Source organism: Pseudomicrostroma glucosiphilum (assembly GCF_003144135.1).
Source record: "Pseudomicrostroma glucosiphilum strain MCA 4718 unplaced genomic scaffold BCV69scaffold_1, whole genome shotgun sequence".
Classification (NCBI taxonomy): Eukaryota; Fungi; Basidiomycota; class Exobasidiomycetes; order Microstromatales; family Microstromataceae; genus Microstroma; species Microstroma glucosiphilum.
In genome coordinates this window covers 414811-436095 of record NW_020289913.1, presented here as the reverse complement: position 1 = coordinate 436095, position 21285 = coordinate 414811, and the positions used below count along the sequence as shown (strand labels likewise).

The window sequence follows — 21285 nt, the reverse complement described above, 5'->3', positions numbered from 1 at the left end:
TTGTTCCTCCTCCGAAGTAACACCTTCTGGCATACAGACAGGAGCCCCTTCGCCCCGTACCTCACCACACTCCTTTGATCCCACCTCACTCTCCTTGAGTACCACACCAGCATGGCTTCGTCGCAGAACCCTACGGCAGGTCTCGCCGAGAAGGCAGCAACCAAGCTCGCCGCTCGAAAGCGCTTCGAGGCAGTCTTTCCCCTCCTGGTAGAGGAGCTCATCGAGTATCTAGCATCAGAGGGCATGCCCAGAGAGGCACAGGAGTGGTACCGCAGAAATCTAGACTACAACACACCCGGTGGAAAGCTCAACAGAGGTCTTAGCGTGGTGGATACCGTGGACATTCTGCTCTGTACCGAGCCTGGAAGCGGCGGTAAGAGGACTAGGGAGCTGACAGAGCCAGAGTACCTCAAGGCTGCCATCCTGGGCTGGTGTATCGAGCTGGTAAGTCAGATGGTAGGATAGGACAGAGGACGCCGAAGAGTTGCGGTCTCGATTGGGCGCCGTCTGACATGGCTATTGTTCCGTCTCCCGGTAGCTGCAAGCATACTTCCTCGTGGCTGACGACATGATGGACAGGTCCATCACCCGTAGAGGTCAGCCTTGCTGGTACAAGGTCGAAGGTGTTGCTGAAATCGCCATCAACGATGCATTCATGCTGGAAGCCGCTATCTACTATCTCCTCAAGAAGCACTTCAGGTCCGAGCCCTACTACGGACTGCTGCTAGAGCTCTTCCACGACGTCACCTTCCAGACTGAACTGGGCCAGCTGATTGATCTAATCACTGCCGATGAGAACCACGTCGACTTGAGCAAGTTCAGCCTAGAAAAGTGAGTTGCGGCAGCAGATATGCGGGCGAGCCGGCACAACGCTGATCTAACCTACTTTCCATCTTCAACACCTGCCAGGCATCATCTGATTGTTCTGTACAAGACCGCTTTCTACTCCTTCTACCTTCCCGTCGCTCTTGCCATGAGGATGGTGGGCATCACCGATGAATCTCTCTATAAGCAAGCCTCGGCCATCCTGCTCCCACTCGGCGAGTACTTCCAGGTGCAGGACGACTACCTGGACGCCTTCGGCAAGCCAGAGGTCATTGGCAAGATCGGTACAGACATTCAAGACAACAAGTGCTCCTGGCCTGTCAACGTCGTCTTGCTTCACGCCAATGCTGAGCAGAGGAAGGCGCTGGATCAGCACTACGGAAGGAAGAACGCCGAGAGTGAGCAGATTGTTAAGGACATCTACGTCGCACCGAATGTTAACATCCCTGGCAAATTCGAGGCCTATGAGAAGGAGAGCTACCAGATGTTGACTGGTCTCATTGACCAGGTTGACGAGTCGAAGGGCTTGAAGAAGGAGGTCTTTACCAGCTTCTTGAACAAGGTACGTAGGGGGCCGTGCGATCTCGAGTTCACTGCCCGCATACGCCCAGCGACTGATCAATTGCGTTTTGATCCACTGCTCACAGGTCTACAAGAGGACTGTGTAGATGCAGAATGGGCAGGATGGCAGACGGTAGGTCTATACGGGCCTCTGCGGAGATGTGCTCAGCGATGAGGGTGTTCCTCCCATACATAGAAGGTGTCCTTTCCATTGTGAATACTTAGCCTACTCGCCCCTTCACAAGAATTTCATACGCTCATTCATACCCCCCTTGCACCAGTGTGTCGATGTGACATTGTGACTGTGATAGCTGTGACGGTGACTCTGTGATGGTGACTCTGACTCGATTCGATGTCCCGTCAAGTGTGCTCAGTCGACACGGCAGTATATGCAGGCCTAGGCAAGACCTCCTCCCGTGCCTGAGCGTGTCATGCGTGTGCCCTGCGTGCCTGAGAGTGCGAGTGAGAGTGCGCGCGCGCTCAGAATTTCTTCGCCCCGCCTCGCAGTATATATTCAGACGCCAGAAGCCGTGCTTCGCACCTTTCCTCTTTTTCCTCACCTTTTCTGGCCTTTTGGCTTAGATCAAGTGTAGTATCTGTTCTTTAAAGATTAACGTCTTTAACCTATCCTTCGGGATAGTCATAACGTTAACTCTCTCTTTGCCCACTGATGGCTTTAAGGACTTCATTCCCTCTGGGCTTGCCCATGGAGTCGAAGCTTCCTTGGGTGTCCTTTGCTTTTCACTACCGCATTGCGACGCCCGCCTACCACCTTTACAACTTTTTCCCATCTTTTCACCAAGCCGTGAGGGCATTGCAATTCATACCATTAATACTCTTCACCTTTACATCGTCTGTCTCTTCTTTCTTGTGATTGTAATCACTGGATGAATGTACGACAAGTGGATGTCAGTCAGCTCAGCCTCTCAGCTTTGAGAGCGGACGGACGTGACCTGACCCAGAGGGAGGCGCGTGCACCGGCTTCCGGAAGTTGACCCCGTACCAGCTTGTGTACCCGAGCTTCCTACCCTTGAGTATCCTATTTGATCCCTCCACGTCGCCCTCAGGGTCTTGTGTCGCCCCTTGCTTCATCTCATCCGTCATGCCTTCCCCTACCGATTTCTTGGTCACGCCCGCCGAAGTCAGGAGCATCCAGAAGCGGCTGGCCTCGTTGCGACTCGCTCCATCTCCTGCTCCGCTTGCTTCTCCATCTGATACCTCTGCTTCGTCATCCTCGAGGGCAAGCCTTATATCTTCCGGGTCTGATCTCAAGTCTGCTCACTTCTGGTTACAAGATGATCGGTTGCCGAGGACTGTCAGGACAGCTATACGAGCTGGTCTCTGGGCTGCGACCGTGAACTCTACCATCGCAGCACTGGGAGAGGGCTTGCGCAAGAAGGAGTAAGTGTGAGAGTAACAGCAGGCTGGCCATTGAATTAGCGTCTGACTGAGTCGTTGTCGCTGTCGTCTACTTTCCCCCGAACTTGTAGTCCGGTTGCAGCATTGCGGAAGATGCTCTCTCGTACATCCTTCCAGCTCTTCGTCAGCATCCTCACCTTCTCAACTCTATATCGCTCCTTCCTCCAGGCAGTCCTGGTTGCAAGACAAAGAATGCTGGGCAATCTGAGCTCAATCGCACCAAAAGAGATCCACCGCGATCTCACCGGGGGGCAACAAAGAAGGGGCATGGACGAGCGTACCATGCGTGCCCGGCTGTTTGCTAGGCTCGTCCGGCTGACAAAGGCCAACGGAACTGTACCCACGTTGGCTGCCCTCCTTGCCTCGCCGGCCCTGGCACTGATGCCCACTGCAGACTTTCCTATGACGGCCCTATCATTGTACCTCTTTACGCAAGCCCTTGCAACACTCTACGCTGAAGGAAGATTTGTAGGCTCGAGCATTGTCTCCTGGGTGCCAGAGTGGTGCAACAGTGGCCTGCTATACGCCCTCGGAAATGCTCAGCTGCTGTGGGCATTCCTCTTCGAGAAGCATGCTTTTCCTGAAAGTTGTGAGTACAAGTAGTCGCGCAGCAGTACCTGGTGTGCTATCAGACTGACGCAGGCCACCTCTTTGTGCAGACGGCAATGTCATCCTTGCTCGGTCTTCAGCGTACATCCCGCCGCGGCCCCCTCAGCTACCAGACGGAGTCGACTGGCCTTCCCGTCGTACCATCGCTGACCATGTAGCAATTTTAGCAACGCCGACAGCGACTGCGCCTGCCTTCCCCTCGTTCACCTCGCCGCTGCTTTCATCACTGACACCTTCCAAGCATCCAGCCACACCCTACCCTGCTATCAATCCGGTCTTGGACTACTCTCCTGCACACCCAGCTCACACCTCTTTGATGTGTGCAATGCTTCATCCCACTGAGCCATCCTGCAAGACTACGCTGCTGAACCACTTCAAAATGGAATGGCTCGCTTCTGCTCGTTTCTCAGGGGTATTTGCACTACTGGCAAGTGTAGTGTTCAGGAGCAAGAGGTGGTGGAAAGATCCAGAGACGGAGATCTTCAAGGTCGTCGTGGCTACTCTGCAGGGTGCGACGCTCATCTCAGGTAGCATCGGGACCGCTTGGGCCATGACCTGCCTTCTTCAGCAGTACCTACCCAAAAGCTTCATGCCACGAAATCGCTTCTTCCTCAATGGCCTCGTTGCTGGCGTTTGGATTCTGGCGGTGCCCAAGCACAGGCGGCGAGAGCTCGGTCTGTACGTGGGGCGGATGAGTGCTCTCTCTTCGTGGCGCATTCTAGAGAAGCGCGGCAAGGTCAAGTCTGTACCGTACGGCCCTCATCTACTCCTAGCTGCAGCTCTGACGATGATGGCCGGCATGTATGAAGCAGAGGCCACCAAACTGGGCGGTTCGCTGAAGACGCTGTCTGGCAAGCTGTTTGGCGACAAGCACGCACAAGAGACGATTGCAAACGAGAAGCAAGATGGGGATGCGTAATTGTAGGCCTGCTTGGATCTCGCGATAGCAGTCAGTGTGCTTTGTATAACATTACAGCTCTCGTAGTTCCCTCGTGTCCATCTTCCATCTATATTTCATTCTACGATCCCGCTCTGTTGGGCGGGCCGAGAAGTGTGGCTGGTGCGCCTGTGCGGCCGTGCGTGAAGAAAATCTGTTGGGATCGGAGCCATCGAGGATGGAAGCGAGGTCTGCAAAAGCCACTCCGCACAATCGTGACGAGGATCTTCTTCTTATCTCCTTTCTCGTCTACTTTCACAGCTTCACACTCCCTTATCCTAGACTCCACATACACATTCAGACACTCATCCTGTAAACAGAAGCTTCTCATCAGATTGCTCGCTCCAACGAGTCAGTCCCTCTTCTCCCACCGAACGAGTCGCCCGCTGTGCCCAAACGGCGAGATGGCTGCTCCCCAATCCTCCTCCTCTGCCGCGGCTACGGCCCAAGCCCCTACCAAGATCGCCGTCATGACCTCGGGAGGTGATTCGGCAGGTATGAATGCCGCCGTACGCTCCGTCGTCAAGATGGCCATCTTCAAGGGCTGCCACGCCTATGTCATCCGTGAAGGCTGGGAGGGACTTGTGAGAGGCAACGATGAAGACCAGGGATCCAACCCTACACCACACGAAGAGTCTCTTGACGCTGGTCCAGAGTCCCTAGCGCAGCCTCGAAGGGAGGGAAAAGCGGCCAAGATCAAGTTTGTACCTACTTATGGAGAAGGAGAGTTGCTCAAGGAGGGCGTCAGTGAGGCCGAGACGGTCGGTCTCAAGGGGCGCTACATTGTCAGGGTCGGATGGGACGATGTCAGAGGATGGCTCGATGCCGGTGGTACACTCATCGGTACGGCGAGGTGCGCCGCTTTCAGAGAACAGGCCGGTAGGCTCAAGGCAGCTCACAATCTCATTAAGCACGGTATTGATGCTCTTGCGGTGTGTGGTGGAGATGGAAGTCTGACTGGAGCTGATAGGTTGAGGGCAGAATGGCCCGAGCTCATCGGCATGCTCAAGGACAATGGTGAGTCAGCACCCTGACAGACTGCTTTTGTGAATCATTCGCTGAGCAAGACGATCCCGCTCCGTACCTTTGGCAGGCGACATTACCCAGGCGCAATTCGAAAGGTATGCCCACCTCAAGATTGTGGGACTTGTGGGATCCATCGACAACGATCTGGCTGGAACCGATCTCACCATTGGAGCAGCTACTGCGCTTTCGAGGATCTGCGAAGCTGTCGACTCCATCTCTTCGACTGCCGCATCGCACTCTCGAGCCTTCGTTGTGGAAGTCATGGGCAGACATTGCGGGTGGCTGGCACTTATGGCTGGGGTGGCTACTGGAGCCGACTACTGTTTCATTCCCGAGCAACCCCCTCACGGAAGCTGGGACGATGCGATGTGCGACGTGCTGACGAAGCACAAGAAGGCGGGCAAGAGGAAGACGATTGTCATTGTTGCTGAGGGAGCAATCGACAAAGACCTCAACGCTATCAAGGCAGATGATATCAAGAAAGTGCTTGAGGATCGACTGGGCCTAGACACTAGGGTCACCACTCTTGGTCACACACAGCGTGGTGGACGTCCAGTGGCGTCAGACCGAATCCTGGCTACACTACAGGGTGTTGAGGCAGTCGAGGCTCTTCTCGAAGCCAAACCCGAGACTCCATCATATGTCATTACCATTCGCGAGAATCAAGTGACAAGGACACCCCTCATGGAGGCTGTCAAACAGACACAACTTGTCGCCCACAAGATTGAGACCAAGGACTTCGATGGCGCCCTTGCTCTCCGTGATCCTGAATTCGATGAGTGTCTTCGTTCCTTCTGGTATGCTTCCAAGGTAGCCGATGAGGAGGGCAAGCTACCGCCTGCTCAGAGGCTCACTCTTGCCATTGTAAATATTGGCGCCCCAGCTGGTGGTATGAACGCTGCGACGAGGACCTTTGTCCGCTACTGTCACGCTCGAGGTCACAAGCCTCTTGCAATCCACAATGGTTTCCCGGGTCTGCTCGAGGACAGCGTCACTACTCTGGACTGGCTGCGAGTCGACAATTGGACCATCCGGGGTGGATCGGAGCTGGGCACGAACCGAGTCCTCCCCGATGTTGACTTTGGTGGAGTTGCCAGCAAGCTGCAGCAACATGGCATTCAGGGTCTCCTGCTCGTGGGTGGTTTCGAGGCATTCCAGGCTGTGAAGCAGATGGAGGAGCGACGAACAGAGTATCCTTCTTTCAGGATGCCGATTGCGTCTATCCCAGCAACTCTGTCCAACAACGTGCCGCTGAATGAGTTCTCTTTGGGCTCGGACACATCACTGAACACGCTCGTTGATGCATGTGATGCTATCAAGCAGTCTGCTTCGGCCTCTCGCAATCGAGTCTTCGTTGTAGAGACTCAGGGTGGGCAATGTGGCTACCTCGCCGTGATGGGAGCTCTCGCTGCTGGTGCCGTGCTGGTCTACACACCTGAAGTGGGCATCAATCTGAAGATGCTCGGTGGCGACGTCGAGTTCCTCAAGAGGAGATTCGCCCTTGATGTCAAGGGCAAGAGTGAGGGACGACTGGTGATTAGGAGCGAAAAGGCTTCGGATGTGTACACGACAGATTTCCTCACACGCATGCTCAAGGAGGAAGGAGGCAAGAACTTCGACGCCAGATCCGCCTCGCTCGGACACACCTTGCAGGGTGGAACGCCCTCTCCTCTCGACAGGACTCGTGGAACAAGGCTGGCAGTCAAGTGCTGTGAATTTCTCGAGGAGCACGCCTGGGCAGCGGCCAAGGCTCAATCAAAGTCAAAGTCAGCAACAAACTACGACCGCGCTGCCAATGAGGCTTCGGCAGCTATCATTACAATCATTGGCTCGGGTGTACAATTCACGCCGTGTGTGGAGATGACACGGCATGCAGACATGAAGAAGCGGGTGGGCAAGAAGAACTGGTGGCAGCCGCACAAGGCCCTTGCTGAGCTCATGGGAGGCAGGAGAGGTCTGGGCGTTGGTGACGATGATGAGGATGACGATGAGTGAGGTACGCAAGGGATTTGTTCGAAGACGGTATGGGAGTACCAATCTCAAAATAGATGCTTCTCACCCACCAAACCTATGTGCCGTACATCTTCTCGATGACCGGCATCGAGCTCACGCACCTCATCGTCGGCATTCTTTTGAGCTAGACTGGGCAAAGCGAAAGCGGAGTCGGGTGTGGGCAGGCTACGCGAGGTCGGAGAGGCAAAGGAAAGGGCCAGTAGTCCACCACCCCCTTGCCAGCTCTGCCCCTCTTTGGCAAAGCAGAAGGCAAAGGGAGACAGAACAATAGAGCCCCCTGTGATGAGCCCTATCCCTGGGCTGGCGGAGTCTCGGCTCTGCCTCACCGTGGGAATGGGTAGCCAGCTGAATTGTAAACGGCAGTAGACGAGCCGTGCCTTTCCCAGTGTCCTTTTTTCCCCGGTCCAGTTCCTCGCCTGCCTGACCCATAAAGTGCCGCCGAGGTCACGAGGACGACTACTCCAGCCAGCCAGAGCTCATCCCTGGTTCCCATCTTTACCAAGTGGTACCAGCAATGGGTAGAGCAATTGATACGAGGCAGGCAGGTGTTACGCTGATGATCTCACTGAGACCGTTATCTCTCTGGCTGTGCAAAGATACTTTTGTTGACTCTGCAGGCATGACGAGGTGTCCTCAATCAGCCGGCAGCCGGCAGCGGGATAAAGTCGAGGGGCGGTGCTCCGACAGTGCGGGGTCGCAGTGCCCTGCATGGCTTGGCTTTGGCCGCCCACGCGCTCGCTTCGCCTTGACTTCCGTATGAGGAGGCACAAGTGGAGACGAAATGAGATGCGACCTCAGCTGTCAACGCCGAGGCAGTGGCCACCGCCCACGCCAAAAGAGACTGCTGGATGACTTCACGGCGCTTGACCAGAGGCAGAGGCACAGATGCATCTCCTCGTCGGCTGTGCGAAAATACTCAGAGAGGCAAAGTCGCACTGCTCCACTCCTTGCCATCCTCGACACCTTACCTGGTCCGGGCGTGGGACAAGGGGGCTAGCACAGTGAACTCAGTCGTCGGTCACGGTCGCTCCTTGCCGCCCATCCAGCATCCCCTGGCTTCATAAAGACTCGCGCCTTGGTCAAAATCCTTTGACATTCGAACCCTGTATCATCATCCTTGTTGTCCGTGCCAACCTCGATCCTTCTCGTACCGACTTGCGCCACTTCGGTCCTGCACTTTCGACGCCATTTCCCCAAATGGCCACCGCGGCTACCTGCCTGACCACACCGTTCTCAAGTACTGCCGCATTGATGAACCCATCTGCTCCCACCACCCCGGACCGGCAACATCCCTCCTCCCCCGCTCGCTCTCACGTTCGGAAATCCTCCCTCACCCTCTTCAAGATCGCAGCATCCGCCAGTGGCAAAGACCTTGCAGCACATTCCCCCATCAGCCCGCCTCGAGCAGTGCCCGAGAAGAAGGCTACGTCCCCTACCAGCAGGGCTGCATCGGATCAGCCACCGATATCCCCTTCGGCGTCCAGCCGACGCTTTTCGTTTGGATTCGGTGCAGCAAATAGAGGACCAGCTGCGGGTCCCAGCAGCCCTCGACCCTCTGCAGACGCTCAGCCCGCTACCGACCTCTCATCATCTGGTTCCCCGACAGAGGAGGCCGTCCGCTGCCACGTGGTCGATGACGATGACATCCTTCTGCCATTCCTCGAGCGTGCCGACGAAGTTAGAGATCTACTCTTCGACAGTCCTGCAAATGCCAGCATCGCCGCACGCCTTCGTACATGGGCCTCAATACGCGGTTCAGTCGGCGACGATCTCATACACACCTTGACGAATGTTGATCGCTCGGAACTGGACGATGCTCGCTGGATTGCTACCTTGAGGTCTGTTCTAGTCAAGGAGGTGCCAGATTTGTGGGCAGACTTGGCACTGACCCTAGGTGCAGACGGCTCCACGTTCGCTGTGCCTGACTCGCAAGTCAAGAGCTTCGAGCATGGCCTTCCATTCGATGACGATGCCGTCGATGACGCTTCCGATCTGTCCTCGGTGACCCCGCTTCCCCACGAATCCGGACAAGGTAGGATTCACAGTCGGTCTGTCTCTCGCTCCTCCATTCTCTCCGGTGATTTCGAGCGTCATCCAGAGGGACGCAAAGAACAGGAACCATCGAGTCTTGAAGTCGAGGGGCTACACTACCTTCCAGCAGGCTACAACAAGGCCATCTCCCAGATTGAAAAGCCTTCCTACCCATCGGATGAGGAACAAGAATTGACGACGAACAAAGCTGACGCAGACGCTTCTGCGCCCGCAGCGTCGACTTCTCCAGCCAGCCAAGAGCCGGGACGCCCTACCACGTCAATCGACACCGCTTCGAAAAGCTCTGGCGTCAGTCAGCCTAGATCTCGTGGGATGAGCGTATCTCTCTCCTCGCCACCTCCCTCACCTCGAGCACCCTTTGATGCTTCCAAGAAACTTGCTTCGCAATCCTTCGCCGGGTTGCGCCTGCGATCTAGCTCTGTGATGGAAAAAGAAGAGGACAAGGACTATCTTGCCGGCTCGGCAGAAGCTTCGCCAAGGGCTCGCAGAAGAGCAGCTCGGGCCGTGGAGAGCGAGGCGAAGCCCCTGACCATCCAGCACTCTCGCCGGCTCAGCGACCTAGTCGGCGGTCAGCCAGATGCTCACTCGGAGCGTCAGAGGCCTACTGCCCTGCGAGTGCCATCTGGACCGCACGTAGAGGGTACAAGCGCCAAGGAGCCACCCAACAAGAAGCTCACGAACCTTCGCCCCACTGCCGCAACACCAAGTCTCGATGATGAAGAACTTCTCCGCCCTCAGAAGAGCAAATTGAGCTTTGCTCGAGACTTCGAAGGCCCTACGGGAAGTGACCCCCGCCATCACGGTCGACCCAAAGCGTACTCCATGACTCAGTACTCTTCTCACGTGGAACAGACCCGCCTAGAAGCCGGCAAAGCTGCATCAATCACTCCGTACGAAGCAGCTGCAGCTTACGAGGCATCTGGCGTTGACAAGCCAGCTGACTTGGGCGTTCTGAAGGACGGGCGAACCAGACACCCCTCGAGCGGCAAGACGGAAAACGCATCAGTCGTGGCGGCTTTCAGAGCTTCACTGGGCCTGACCCCCGGAACGTCGTCTTTGAGCCCTATCAACTCGAATCCTAGTTCAGGAGGCGGAAGCCCCTCGAGCGTCGGAAGCGGCGCTGTGACGCCCGTCACCAAAGATGGGAAGGCGACTGTTTCGCCTCGAGTCGAGCTCAAAGAGCCTCTGCCTGTGACTGAAACTACCGACGCTCAGTCAGGTCAGGAATCTATTCAAGCCGCTCTGAGCTCACCACCCCACATACACCGTCGACCAGGCGGCTTCGGGTCCTTCTCAGCCGAGCTAGAGGCTCTGCAGAAACGTTCCCGTGCGAGGAGCGATGCGGCTTTCTCTTCAGGCAGTCAAGCCGTAGCGAGCAGTAGTGAAGGCTCGGCAGTGAGCGACTCTGGGGTCGATGAAGATGACACTGCTGAAGATGCTGCCATTGCTTCGGCCGCCTCTTCTCTCAAGGGCTCCATGCCGAGCGGAGACTTTGATCTTGACTTCGGAGACAAACAAGCAGAAACTTCGGGCGGGAATAGCGCCGAATCTCAACCTTCGGTACAGACTCCGAGCACGCCGCCCCTGAAGAAGCAAGTCTCTTCCACCTCTTCTCCCTCTCAGACAGCAGCGGCCTTTTCGCCTCGCAGCCCCCGCAGTGCGAGGGGCGATGACCACATCATCGTCCCTATTCCTCCTGGAGGACCAAGGTCTAGAGCTCAAGCTATGTCTGCCCTATGGCGACGGTCCGATGTCCAATATCTCGTCGCCAGCATGAAGATGGCTATCGGCAACGAGGGCTGGTTGAAGGCTCGCGATGTAATGACAACTGTGGAGCGCGACACACTTTCCGACAAGGCTCTCCTTGAGACTCTTGCTACCGAAAGCTTCAAGCTGGTGGACTTGGACTCTCAAGATCCACGGGACAGGGAAAGGGCGGAGAAGATCATGTGTGGCGAAATCAGTGAGGAGGAGCAGGCGGAGTATAGTAAAAAGTGGAAGGCATTTGAGCTGTTGTTGAGCGAGGGACTCTGCGTTCCTTCGAGCTCTTTGCAGGAGGCAAAGAGGCGATGTGCCTTGCATCTGTAGCTTACAACGAACCATGCACACGGGTGTAGAAGGCAACCTTCCCCACATGTACATTACACACTGAAGTGCTTGTAAATAGACGTCTTCCTCATCCTTCTCGACTTGACTTGACTTGACTTGCAAGGCTTGCCGTGTGCGTGTGACTTCCCCCGCAAACTGATCGTGGATCTGGAATCCGTGATTGCCGATGACGCCAAGCCACGCTGCTCCCCGCTCCGTCTTCCCCACATCGGCTCTTCTCGTGCGACTGTGGGGGGTCCGTCCCCTCATCGGATCTTCATTGGGAGGGACGGGGCCCGACTGGTCATGACTTGCCGCCCACGAATGACCATAAGCGCTTGGCCTTTGTGGGCCGTATGACTGGGGCTGTCCGTCCTACCATCTCCTTCTTGCTCCTGGGCCATCCATCGAGACGTCCCCGATCATGTCTCCGCTGCCTACCACCCCCTCCGAGATCTCAGGGCCGGAGTATCCAGTCCCTAGGGACATAGACGCCTTTGCCTACCTCTTCTCTTCTCACTTCAAGGATCTTCCCAACCCTAATCCAGACAAGTTCCCTGACCACACCTTTGATGGGAAAGATGTGGCCCCCTCACGGCCTACACTGGTGAATGGCGTAACGGGAGCTATACTGGGCAGACAGAGGCTCAAGGACGATGCCACCCGCCTGGCCATTGCTCTGCAGGCGCTCACTGGTCCAAGTCTGAAGTGGAGCGAGCAGAATGATGTGGGCAGAGCAATGCATTCGCCCCGTACGACCATCTTGATCCATCTGCCAAATTGTATTCCCTATGCGCCTCTTGTGGTTGGAGGGCTAAGAGCACACTGCACCGTCTGCCCCATCTCCAGCGTACTATCTGCGAACGAAGTGGCCTATATCCTCGCCAAAGCCCGTCCACGCGTCCTCTTCACATCCCTCGGCGCTACCGGAAAGGACACAGTGCTGCAGGCAGTCGAGCTACTCCGAGCCAAGGTGAATACAGGAGGAGCTCTGCAGGAGTGGGGTATCAAGGCAGATGGCAGACAAGCGAGTCTTGTTCGGGAGTGGCTCCACCAATGGGATCAAGATGCCAAGAAGCCAGCTGGAGCGGTCGGTAGTCGATTGTGGACTGTCAATGTGGCGGCAGACTATTATGGACGGCTGGGAACGGTCGCTGAGGATGATTGGACACAGTTGCTGAATCAGGAGCTCACGCCGGAGAACATGGCCAAGCTTCCTTCCACTACGATGACTGCAAGGGAACAGAAGGAAAGAACAGCTCTACTCCTTTGGTCATGTGAGTCCGAAAGAGCTTTCGACCGATAGACATAGACAGGCCTTTAGTGACCCCTACTTTGTGGCGCTTTCCCTCCCCTTCGTAGCTGGAACCACAGGCCTTCCCAAAGGCGTGCTCCTAGCTCATCGTTGTATTTTAGTGGCAAGTGTCGCGTCTTGGATGAGACCTCACGAGGTAGGCCCGTGGAGGGATGGCGGTGAGAGGTGGATCGCCTTGGCACCATGGTGTCACATCTGTGAGTACAAAGACATGACACATGTGAAGAGAGACACCCTGCGCCCGACATCTGACCTCGCCCCTGTTCGAATAGTCGGTCTCGGGACTTTCCTTCTCCCCGGTATCTGCCAAGGTGCTACCATGGTTCTCCCACCCCCCGGCCGCTTCGACTTGAGGACCTTCTTGGAGCTGTTGAGCAAGCACCGAGCGACGTGGGCGAACATTGCTCCTCCAGCAGTCGTGGCTCTCAGAAATACGCCCTTCTTGGACCCAAAGTCTCCTCAATATCTCTCGCATTTGGACTTCTCCTCTCTCAAGGGCTTCATGAGCGGGGGTGCGCCCGTCGCACCCGATGTCATCGTCGATGTCTGGAAGAGGACCGGAAAGTACGTCCAGATGGGCTACGGTGCTAGCGAGACAGCTGGGACCCATCAATGCAGACATCTCACCCTGACCGATGCCATTGGGAGCGCTTCCGAGCTGGGAAGCACGGGTGGCATGTTCATCAACGGCTCGGTGCGCATCGTACCTGCTGAAGGTCTGAGTAAAGATGAGATGAAGGGCAGGCATGCAGAGCTCGTGGAGATGTCCGATCTCAAGAGGAAGAGAGGTGAAGTAGCGCCCGTTGAGCCCTGCATGCCCGGAGAGGTGCAGATCATGTCGGAAGCACTGATGCTTGGGTACGCCAGCGGTCTCGGAAGTGATGAGCAGGATGAGCAAGGAAAACTTTGCTCTGCTGTTGACGCCAGCTTGAACGGGTTTAGCAAGGACGGGTGGTACAAGTCTGGAGACGAAGGCGTGCTTGATGCATATGGCAACCTGTGGATCATTGGCAGGACCAAGGAGACTTTCAAGGGTGCGTACAGTCAGGATATTGGCCAGATGTCGACGAATCACTAGGGTGACGTCCTAACACTTGTTTTGCTCCTGCCCTCCGACCTAATAGTAAAGGGCTTCCAAGTTGCACCGCCCGAGCTAGACGCTCTCTTCAGCAAGCATCCCGCCCTCGCCGACGTAGCCGCGGGAAGCTACCACGAGAAGGAGGAAGGGACCGACGTCGTCATTCTCTATGTGCAGCCAAAAGACGCCTCCATCGTCGCCGGGACGGACGCAGAGTACAAGCAGGCAGCTCTGCTGGCGGAGCTGGACGCGTGGGTGAAACCTCTCGTGTCGTACTACAAAGTCCCAAGATATTACGTCTTTACTGCTACAATTCCGAAGAGTCCTTCCGGAAAGGTACGTTTGCTGGCATGCTTGACAATGGCGACCAGAGTGAGAGCCACTACTGAATGATACTTTTGGTCCCAATCTCCGCCTTCAGATCATCCGCAAAGATTTGCACAAGATCGACAACCGTCGCCACGCTGCTCCAAAGGTATCCAGCCGCGCAAAGCTGTAGGCTGCAGCCGGGGCTATCACGAATTTTTTGTCCATACATGCTCTTCTGAAATTCACGTCATATCCATGCTTCCCATGAGGGCCCACTCGATGAAGTCTGCGCCTCCCTCACCCCTCACGAGCTCTTCTTGGTCGGCAGTGTCTCCCCTCGAGTCGTGGGTTCGTGAGACCGCCATGAAGCCGTCCATGAGCTTGATGTCATCTTCGGGCGCCTTATAAGCTAGTGTGGAGGGCTTTCGTCGAGCTGCGAAGAGAAAGTAGGCATCATCGCTTGACTCCTGCTCTTCCTCCCATTCTGCATCTTCCCTGCCGCTCGGCGCTGCTTGTGGGCCATCTAGATCTGCCTTGAAGGACCCAAAGCGGTGCCATGCACCCTCTCGTCGCTTCTCTCTCATGTCCTGTCTCTGACCGACGATGTCTCCCTTTGCCTGAGATGGAGGAGACTCCAGGGGCCAGGAGTACCGACAGCTGACGATCTCCACGTCGAACCAGACGCCGAGTGCGGACCAGAAAGCCTCCTCTTTGGCGTAAGAGCGGATCTTGTAGGCCATCAGAACTACAGGTCTCGAGGGTGCTGCCGTTTCAGGGCACTGCGACGGAATGTGGGAAGCGGCAGCAGAAGGATCGGTGAGATCAAGGAGAGAGCGCAACAGCGGCGGAAGCAGGTAGGGGAAGTAGACTAGGTCCGAGCAGAGGATGTAGTCCAAAGGCTGCTGATACAACTCTTTCTGTAGTATCGAAGCAGCGTGTGGGGCTGACCCCCATGGCAGCGGGCGGACGAGGACGTCTACGAAGCTCGAGCGCGATGTGGCAGCTTCTGTATTCCCACCATTTGAGCAGGCATCTGAGAAGCCTGCCAGCCGAGCATTGCGAATCATCAGCGGCACCACATTCTCCAGATCCGTCAGGACCAGGCGATCATTTCTCCGCGACTGCGACCCTGACGCCTCTCTGCTCCGGCGGTACCTGTCCAACTCTTGGGCACAGGAGAGGCCAACATAGCCTGCACCGCTACCGAGCTCGAGGATACGGAGAGCTGCATTAGCTGAACCCTCGATCTTGCTTCTGATCTCTTCATGGGGAGCGAAAAGAGGGCATGGTGGGTCAAACTCGACAGATTCCCGCGGTGGGCAGAGGTAGAGCTTGAAGAGGTAGGCCGCTTCCCAGATCCTCCCCGCAATGCCCCACTGCTCGATGTCTTCTGCAGAATCCTGCTGCCAGCGATCTTCAGCAACGAGCTCTGATGTCGAGGCTATCGCTGATTCATCTTCTCGGCTGCCAGCTGGTGCATGATGAGCCTGACTCTTGACTCTGTCCCAGCTGGGCGCGATGTCCAGATTGTCAGGGTGGTTCGGATCGTACTCCCATTCCGCCTGGTATGTGCGTCCTCTCCGCGAGCCCGGCATGACCCGAGCACTTAGCCGCACTCTTCCAAAAGCTCCAAGCGCAAGTCCAGTGTCCTAGGGGACGACAAAGAGGGATATCGATGAGACGAGCGAGGATGGTATGTGATCTACTCTACATGATGGACAAGAAATTGGGAAGAAGCGGAAGGGACAACTTTCGAAATTTGGATCCCCGACCTCGGTTCACCATCGGCCGATAGTCCAGAAATGTCCATGCTGTATCGCTCATGCCCAGTGTGACCGAATTTCTAGACCTCCCTGATACCACTGGCCTCGCACATCTTCCTGAACTCTCCGTCTGCCTTAGCGAAAAGCTCTGCAGGGGGTCCATACTCGAGCACGCGACCTTGAGACAATACCAGGACTTTGTCGTAGTCCAGCACGGTCTGCAGCCGGTGAGCGACGGTGATGACAATCGAGTCGCGCATCTCGCGAATGGCAGTCTGAATCGCAGCATCGGTCTCTGAGTCTGTGCTTGAAGTAGCCTCGTCCAGTATCACCACGCGAGCATCGCGCAAGAGGGCCCTGGCGAGTGACAGAAGCTGTGCCTCTCCAGCTGAGAAGTTGGCGCCCCCCGCTGCTACTGGGGCGTCCAGACTGAGTGTCATCACAGGAGGGGCAGAGGTGCCGGCCGAGTGAAGAGCTTCGCCTGCATCTTCAGCGTCTACATGTCGCAAGGCTTGCTCGGCAGCGGTGCGGTAAGCTGCCACCCGGACCCGGCGCAACGCAAAGAGGCATTCCTCATCTGTGCGCTCGTCGAAGGGGTCAAGGTTGGATCGGACTGTACCGCTGAAGAGGATGGGTGACTGGGAGACCAGTGAGATGCGACGACGTAATGTCTCTACATCCAAGGTTGAAATGTCTATACCGTCGATGATAATCTTTCCCGACTTCGCCTCGAGGGCACGAAGAAGAGCCGAGGCCATGGTAGTCTTTCCTGATCCGGTCCTCCCAACGATAGCTGTATGCTGAGTGGGGTCGATATCGATGGTGACGTCGTGCAAGACGTCAGGCAGAGTATCATCATAAGTCAGGCAGAGCTTGTCTAGATGTATGGAGCCCGAGCTACTTGGCCAAGCCGCTGGTGGTTGTTTGCCCTGACCGCCGGATTCGCTAGACTTCTCCGCAGGTAGCTCAAAGTACTCCGCAATCCTCTCGATGGAGTTCAGATTGTTGCTGAGATGCTTCCAATCATTACAGAGGTAGTATGACAAGACTGTCAGAAGCTGAGCAGATGTCATCACCATTCCCGCACTGCCAGCGGAAACAGCACCGGTCAATGCCAAGGTCGACACCAAGAAGACCGCGAATCCTCCCAGAATCTGTGAGCGGAAAGAAAGCCAGACCTCGATGGTACAGATGGCCCACCACTGAGCCTGGGTGACGTCCAGAATGGTGAGCATTTCATCCAAACGAAATCGCTCTGCTCCAAACGCCCGTATGGTAGTGACAGCTGCCATCGAGGATGCGAATACCGAGTAGAGAGGCGAGGTCGAAGTCGACTCGATCCTTTGCATGTCTCTAGTGCAAGCCAAGAAACCTCGTACGTAGGAGGGGCCCCAGGCGAAGAATATGGCGGCGGGTATCAAAATCGGCGGTACAATGACAGCACAAATGATCAGATGGCCAGTGAGAGCCATACTGTTGTTCAAGAAGTTGACGCTGCTCGAAGGAAGCTCTCTGTCCATGACACTGACGTCCTGGTTGAAGCGCTGCATGATTCGACCGAGTGGGTTGGTATCAAAGAATCGCAGTCTAGCTGCCAAGACCGCCGACAGCAGCCGGACATACAGCTTCTGAGAAGCTCGCAGCGTAGCCAGCCAGAAGATGATTGACTTCACTACACCAAGAACGACGATGGACAGACCAATGAGACCGTATGTGCCAAGGTAAAAGTTCTCGTGCCCTTCTGCAGGTGGCAGTTTCCCAATCAGGCCTGTGCGCTTGCCAGAAGAGCCACTTGCCTCTCCCCATACCTTCAGCCAGTATTGTTCTCCGGAGGCTACCAAGCGTAAAGCTACGCTCAGGACGATGATCAGAGTCCACATCAGAGGTGATGAGGCACCGATGTAGATGGAGTAGTATGACCACTTCACGCTCCCTTCTCTGCGCTTCTCCAGATCATACAGCAGCCGGACGGGCTTCTGACTGACTACAGTAGATGTGTCGGGGATGTCCGAGTCCACATCCTTTGTAGTGACCTTGTCTTGTGTCTTGGTAGACGTCACGGACGAACCTCGGCTACTGGAAGAGACATTGTCTACAGCATTGAGATCGATGTCCCTCTCCTCGAGAGCGCCAACCAGCAGACCTTGGGCTCTCAATTGGTCAACCTTGCCCTGCAAGCTGACCCGTCCCTCTCTGAGATAGACCAGATAGTCTGCAAGCTTGAGGACCGCTCCGACATGGTGTGTCACCAGCAGTATTCTTCGGCCTCTCCCAAGAGGCCCGTTGAGGGCATGCACTATGATGTGACGCTGGACATGTGCATCTACCGCGGCAAGAGGGTCATCAAGCAGCACAGTATGGGAAGGGGCATAGAGCGCTCGCGCCAGCCCGACTCGGGCTTGCTGACCACCGGAAAGAGTAGTGCTGCTGACTCGTGTCTCATCGCCATCGTCGAACAGTCGAAGATCGTCGAGAAGTGCGCAGGCGAACAAGACAGCCTTGTACCTCTCTTCATTGTATGGATTGTTGAAAAGGATGTTCTTCTTGATCGACTTACCGCCCTCTATCCAGGGTGATTGCGCTGCATACGAAAGACCGCTGCGTGCGCTCCCTCCCACCCACTTGGGTAGGATGAGAGAACCACGTGTCTGCCGTAGCTCACCCAGAATGGCGTGAAGTAATGTACTCTTACCGCTACCTGTCGGGCCAGCGATCACCGAGAGGCGTTGAGGCGGAAAGGAGACTGTAATGTCTCGCAAAGTACCTTTGGTAAGCGCTCCTTCGCTGAGCGATGTGGCTGACTTGGACCAGACAAAAGATCCGCCGATCACTTCAAGAAAGCTGTCGCTAGAGCTGGAGTGCTCAAAGACATCGGCAGGTACCGAGGGAGGAGACAACGTCTCCAAATTTGGTGAGGATAGGCCCGAAAGCGAGGAAACGAAGTCATCGACTTCTTCTTCTTCGAGAAAAGCTTCCAGTCGCTTAATAGAGACCATGGCATTGAGACCTGCCATTGCGAAGGCTGGTATAGCATTGAGCGGCGCTCTCACCATCGAGAAGAGGGTGACGGCGGTGAACGCAACGGGGACCGTAAGCTCATTACCCTGTACTTTGACGTAACAGAAGAAGCTGAACAAAGAGACTCCGATAGGCAGGGCAGCGAAGATGATGGTGAAGCCCAATTCCGTGAAGAGGACTCGAAGCAGAGCACTGATCTCTGCCGTTCTAGCGTCGAGGACCCTTTCTCGCCATTGAGCTGCGACGCCCTGCAGCTTGATGAAGCGAGCTGCGCTCAGAAGCTCCGTCACTAGACCCATCCTCTTGTCTGTTTTCGTCTTCCAGTCACGGGAAGCACGTACGCTGAAGCGTCCCTGGACGTAATTGATGGGCGTGGCAAGCACAAGCAGCGAGAAGCCAGCGAGAGCAGACCAACCGAGTAGCCTTGTGAGGAAAATGCCGGATATGAGAACCTCAGCTGGAGCTCCGTATAGCTGGTGAAGATCACATCCGAGTCTCAAGAGGACATTGACGTCTGAGCTCATCATGTTGACCACCTTGCCGATGTCTGCCGAAGGGCTAGCCGCCTCGGAAGATTGAGGCCCTGTCGTCTCTTTGTCTACCTCTTCTGCAACTGCCTCGTTCGTCTCTGCACCATCGGTACGCGGCGTAGCCTCTGCCTTCGTCCGATCTGCTCGCTTGAAAGCTTTTGCAGCTTTCTCCCTCAATCCGGGTGTAGGAGCCTTGTCATCACCGTTGGTTGTCAAAGCAACCTCGCCAGCAACGTAACGCCTCTTGAGCGCCTTCTCAAAGAGCTCTGCTACCATGACTGACCTGACCCGCAGACCAACTTGACGGGCGTGATGGAAATTGAGAAGCTCGGCAATATATCGCACAAGCGTCAGTAGAAGAGCTATCAATGCGAAGACGAATGCTCTTGACCGAGGTGTCCATTCTCCCGGCGCTCGCTCAACGTGACCGTCCTCCTCTGCTGCCTTGCCGATCGCTTCGAGAATTTGCCGCATCAGAGCTGGTGCTGCGTAGGATAGTGTGACCCCAATGACCTTGTAGACGGCATCCAGTGTGACATCCCTGGCATTTGCTGCAAGGAGGCGAGAGGCGACACCTCGGCGTTTACCTTTGGAATTGTACTGCGTCGTTCTGAATTTACTAAACAGCATCCGTGTGTCATTGATACATCTCAGTCTCCATAGATCCGATGGGAGTAGCGGGCGTTGAAGGGCGAGGTTCTGTATTCCTGCCATCCATCGATAGCTGAGAGTAGAAGCCAGGGAGGTGTAGTCTTCAGGCGTCGTGGGGCATAGCTACACGCGAATATCACGGTGCACAGTGGTACGCTGAAACAGTCAGCTCGATTCGAGTACTGCAAAGGTGCCACTAGACTCACATCGTAGTTGTCTGCCATATCTTCCTTCTCTTCGACTACGGTGCCTGCTATGACCCTATTTCTCTCTTCCTCATCTACCGTGGCTTCCCAACCTCCTGCCATCACGGGCATCAGCATTACCAGACTCAGGATGATCGCTAAAAGAATGAGGTCCAGCACATGGCCCAGCAGCTTGGCCACAGGTAGCGTGGCAAAGGATGTGAATCGCGGGGTCTCTTGCAGCAGAGAGACGATTGCTGAGGCAAAGAGCAAAGCCAGAGAGATGAGCGAAGACAGAGGCGCTGTCTGAGGTGGCGACGCTATTAGCGAGGTTAAAGTAGCTAGCTGGTAATGCAAAGAAGGCAGGCGTGGGGATAGTCAGCACATTTGTCTGGATATACGACTGTTGTCAGCATGACTCACCCAAGTCATCGAAGTGGCCAAGCCTCTCATCCAATTGCGACTGTACCCAGTCACTATGCTCCAGCCTATCAGCTCCACCAAACTGAGCAAGAGGATGTACCTCAGCCGTCTGCTCTGTCTGGCGAAACCCTCCCGGCCCAGCCTCACAGGCCTCCCTGTCCTCTTCTCCACCGCTAGTGACCTCTTCTCGGCGACCTCTTGAGCCTCGTCATCGGAGACAAAGGCTGGTATCAGCGCCCGACCTTGAGGGAGCCATGATGTGAGAGCTGCAGCGAGCGCTACGAGAGGGATGTAGGCAAGGGCCGCGGAATCGAGGGGGTTCAGCTCATCGCGAGACGCGATGAAGGCGTAGAGAGTGTCCATGGTGAGGACTGTAGCAAGGCTGTGAGACTCTCTGCCAAGCCATCAGGGCCTCATGAGGAAGTAACGGCGGGTATATAGGGTGAAAGGTGCAAGCAATACGATGGGAGCATAGGTGGCACG

The 21285-nt window shown here is 55.8% G+C and overlaps 7 protein-coding genes across 7 annotated transcripts; 5 read left to right on the top strand and 2 right to left on the bottom strand.

Moving 5' to 3' along the window:
* Nucleotides 1-9: 9 nt before the first annotated feature.
* On the top strand, nucleotides 10-1610 carry BCV69DRAFT_279566 (hypothetical protein). The gene is made up of 4 exons (XM_025491298.1): nucleotides 10-444; nucleotides 539-831; nucleotides 910-1387; nucleotides 1473-1610. The coding sequence occupies exons 1-4, from the start codon at nucleotides 112-114 to the stop codon at nucleotides 1491-1493; spliced, it is 1125 nt and encodes a 374-aa protein (XP_025350793.1). The 5' UTR covers nucleotides 10-111; the 3' UTR covers nucleotides 1494-1610.
* A 466-nt stretch (nucleotides 1611-2076) lies between these two features.
* BCV69DRAFT_254252 (hypothetical protein) lies at nucleotides 2077-4447 on the top strand. The gene is made up of 3 exons (XM_025490552.1): nucleotides 2077-2787; nucleotides 2877-3394; nucleotides 3465-4447. The coding sequence occupies exons 1-3, from the start codon at nucleotides 2489-2491 to the stop codon at nucleotides 4331-4333; spliced, it is 1686 nt and encodes a 561-aa protein (XP_025350792.1). The 5' UTR covers nucleotides 2077-2488; the 3' UTR covers nucleotides 4334-4447.
* A 43-nt stretch (nucleotides 4448-4490) lies between these two features.
* BCV69DRAFT_309511 (6-phosphofructokinase) lies at nucleotides 4491-7696 on the top strand. Its single transcript, XM_025494719.1, has 2 exons — nucleotides 4491-5368; nucleotides 5445-7696. Exons 1-2 carry the CDS (start codon nucleotides 4756-4758, stop codon nucleotides 7370-7372), a joined length of 2541 nt encoding a protein of 846 aa, XP_025350791.1. The 5' UTR covers nucleotides 4491-4755; the 3' UTR covers nucleotides 7373-7696.
* Nucleotides 7697-8106: 410 nt separating this feature from the next.
* BCV69DRAFT_279563 (hypothetical protein) lies at nucleotides 8107-11657 on the top strand. The gene has a single exon (XM_025491297.1). The coding sequence runs from the start codon at nucleotides 8588-8590 to the stop codon at nucleotides 11528-11530; it is 2943 nt and encodes a 980-aa protein (XP_025350790.1). The 5' UTR covers nucleotides 8107-8587; the 3' UTR covers nucleotides 11531-11657.
* BCV69DRAFT_285912 (acetyl-CoA synthetase-like protein) lies at nucleotides 11544-14422 on the top strand (the record flags this gene model as incomplete). Its single annotated transcript, XM_025493504.1, has 6 exons — nucleotides 11544-11555; nucleotides 11985-12807; nucleotides 12893-13042; nucleotides 13118-13879; nucleotides 13970-14259; nucleotides 14345-14422. The coding sequence occupies 6 exons, from the start codon at nucleotides 11544-11546 to the stop codon at nucleotides 14420-14422; spliced, it is 2115 nt and encodes a 704-aa protein (XP_025350789.1).
* Nucleotides 14423-14474: 52 nt separating this feature from the next.
* BCV69DRAFT_244553 (hypothetical protein) lies at nucleotides 14475-15827 on the bottom strand (the record flags this gene model as incomplete). The annotated part of the gene is made up of 2 exons (XM_025490117.1): nucleotides 14475-14727; nucleotides 14776-15827. The coding sequence occupies 2 exons, from the start codon at nucleotides 15825-15827 to the stop codon at nucleotides 14475-14477; spliced, it is 1305 nt and encodes a 434-aa protein (XP_025350788.1).
* Nucleotides 15828-16075: 248 nt separating this feature from the next.
* On the bottom strand, nucleotides 16076-21165 carry BCV69DRAFT_295943 (hypothetical protein; the record flags this gene model as incomplete). Its single annotated transcript, XM_025493954.1, has 3 exons — nucleotides 16076-20317; nucleotides 20401-20724; nucleotides 20803-21165. The coding sequence occupies 3 exons, from the start codon at nucleotides 21163-21165 to the stop codon at nucleotides 16076-16078; spliced, it is 4929 nt and encodes a 1642-aa protein (XP_025350787.1).
* Between the last annotated feature and the right edge of the window lie 120 nt (nucleotides 21166-21285).

Coding starts and splice junctions, on each gene's coding strand:
- BCV69DRAFT_279566 (XM_025491298.1), top strand. CDS start 112: ATGGCTTCGTCGCAGAACCCTACGGCAGGTCTCGCCGAGAAGGCAGCA. Junction 445..538: donor TGGGCTGGTGTATCGAGCTG/GTAAGTCAGATG, acceptor GTCTCCCGGTAG/CTGCAAGCATACTTCCTCGT. Junction 1,388..1,472: donor TTACCAGCTTCTTGAACAAG/GTACGTAGGGGG, acceptor CACTGCTCACAG/GTCTACAAGAGGACTGTGTA.
- BCV69DRAFT_254252 (XM_025490552.1), top strand. CDS start 2,489: ATGCCTTCCCCTACCGATTTCTTGGTCACGCCCGCCGAAGTCAGGAGC. Junction 2,788..2,876: donor GAGGGCTTGCGCAAGAAGGA/GTAAGTGTGAGA, acceptor CCGAACTTGTAG/TCCGGTTGCAGCATTGCGGA. Junction 3,395..3,464: donor GCATGCTTTTCCTGAAAGTT/GTGAGTACAAGT, acceptor CTCTTTGTGCAG/ACGGCAATGTCATCCTTGCT.
- BCV69DRAFT_309511 (XM_025494719.1), top strand. CDS start 4,756: ATGGCTGCTCCCCAATCCTCCTCCTCTGCCGCGGCTACGGCCCAAGCC. Junction 5,369..5,444: donor CGGCATGCTCAAGGACAATG/GTGAGTCAGCAC, acceptor TACCTTTGGCAG/GCGACATTACCCAGGCGCAA.
- BCV69DRAFT_279563 (XM_025491297.1), top strand. CDS start 8,588: ATGGCCACCGCGGCTACCTGCCTGACCACACCGTTCTCAAGTACTGCC.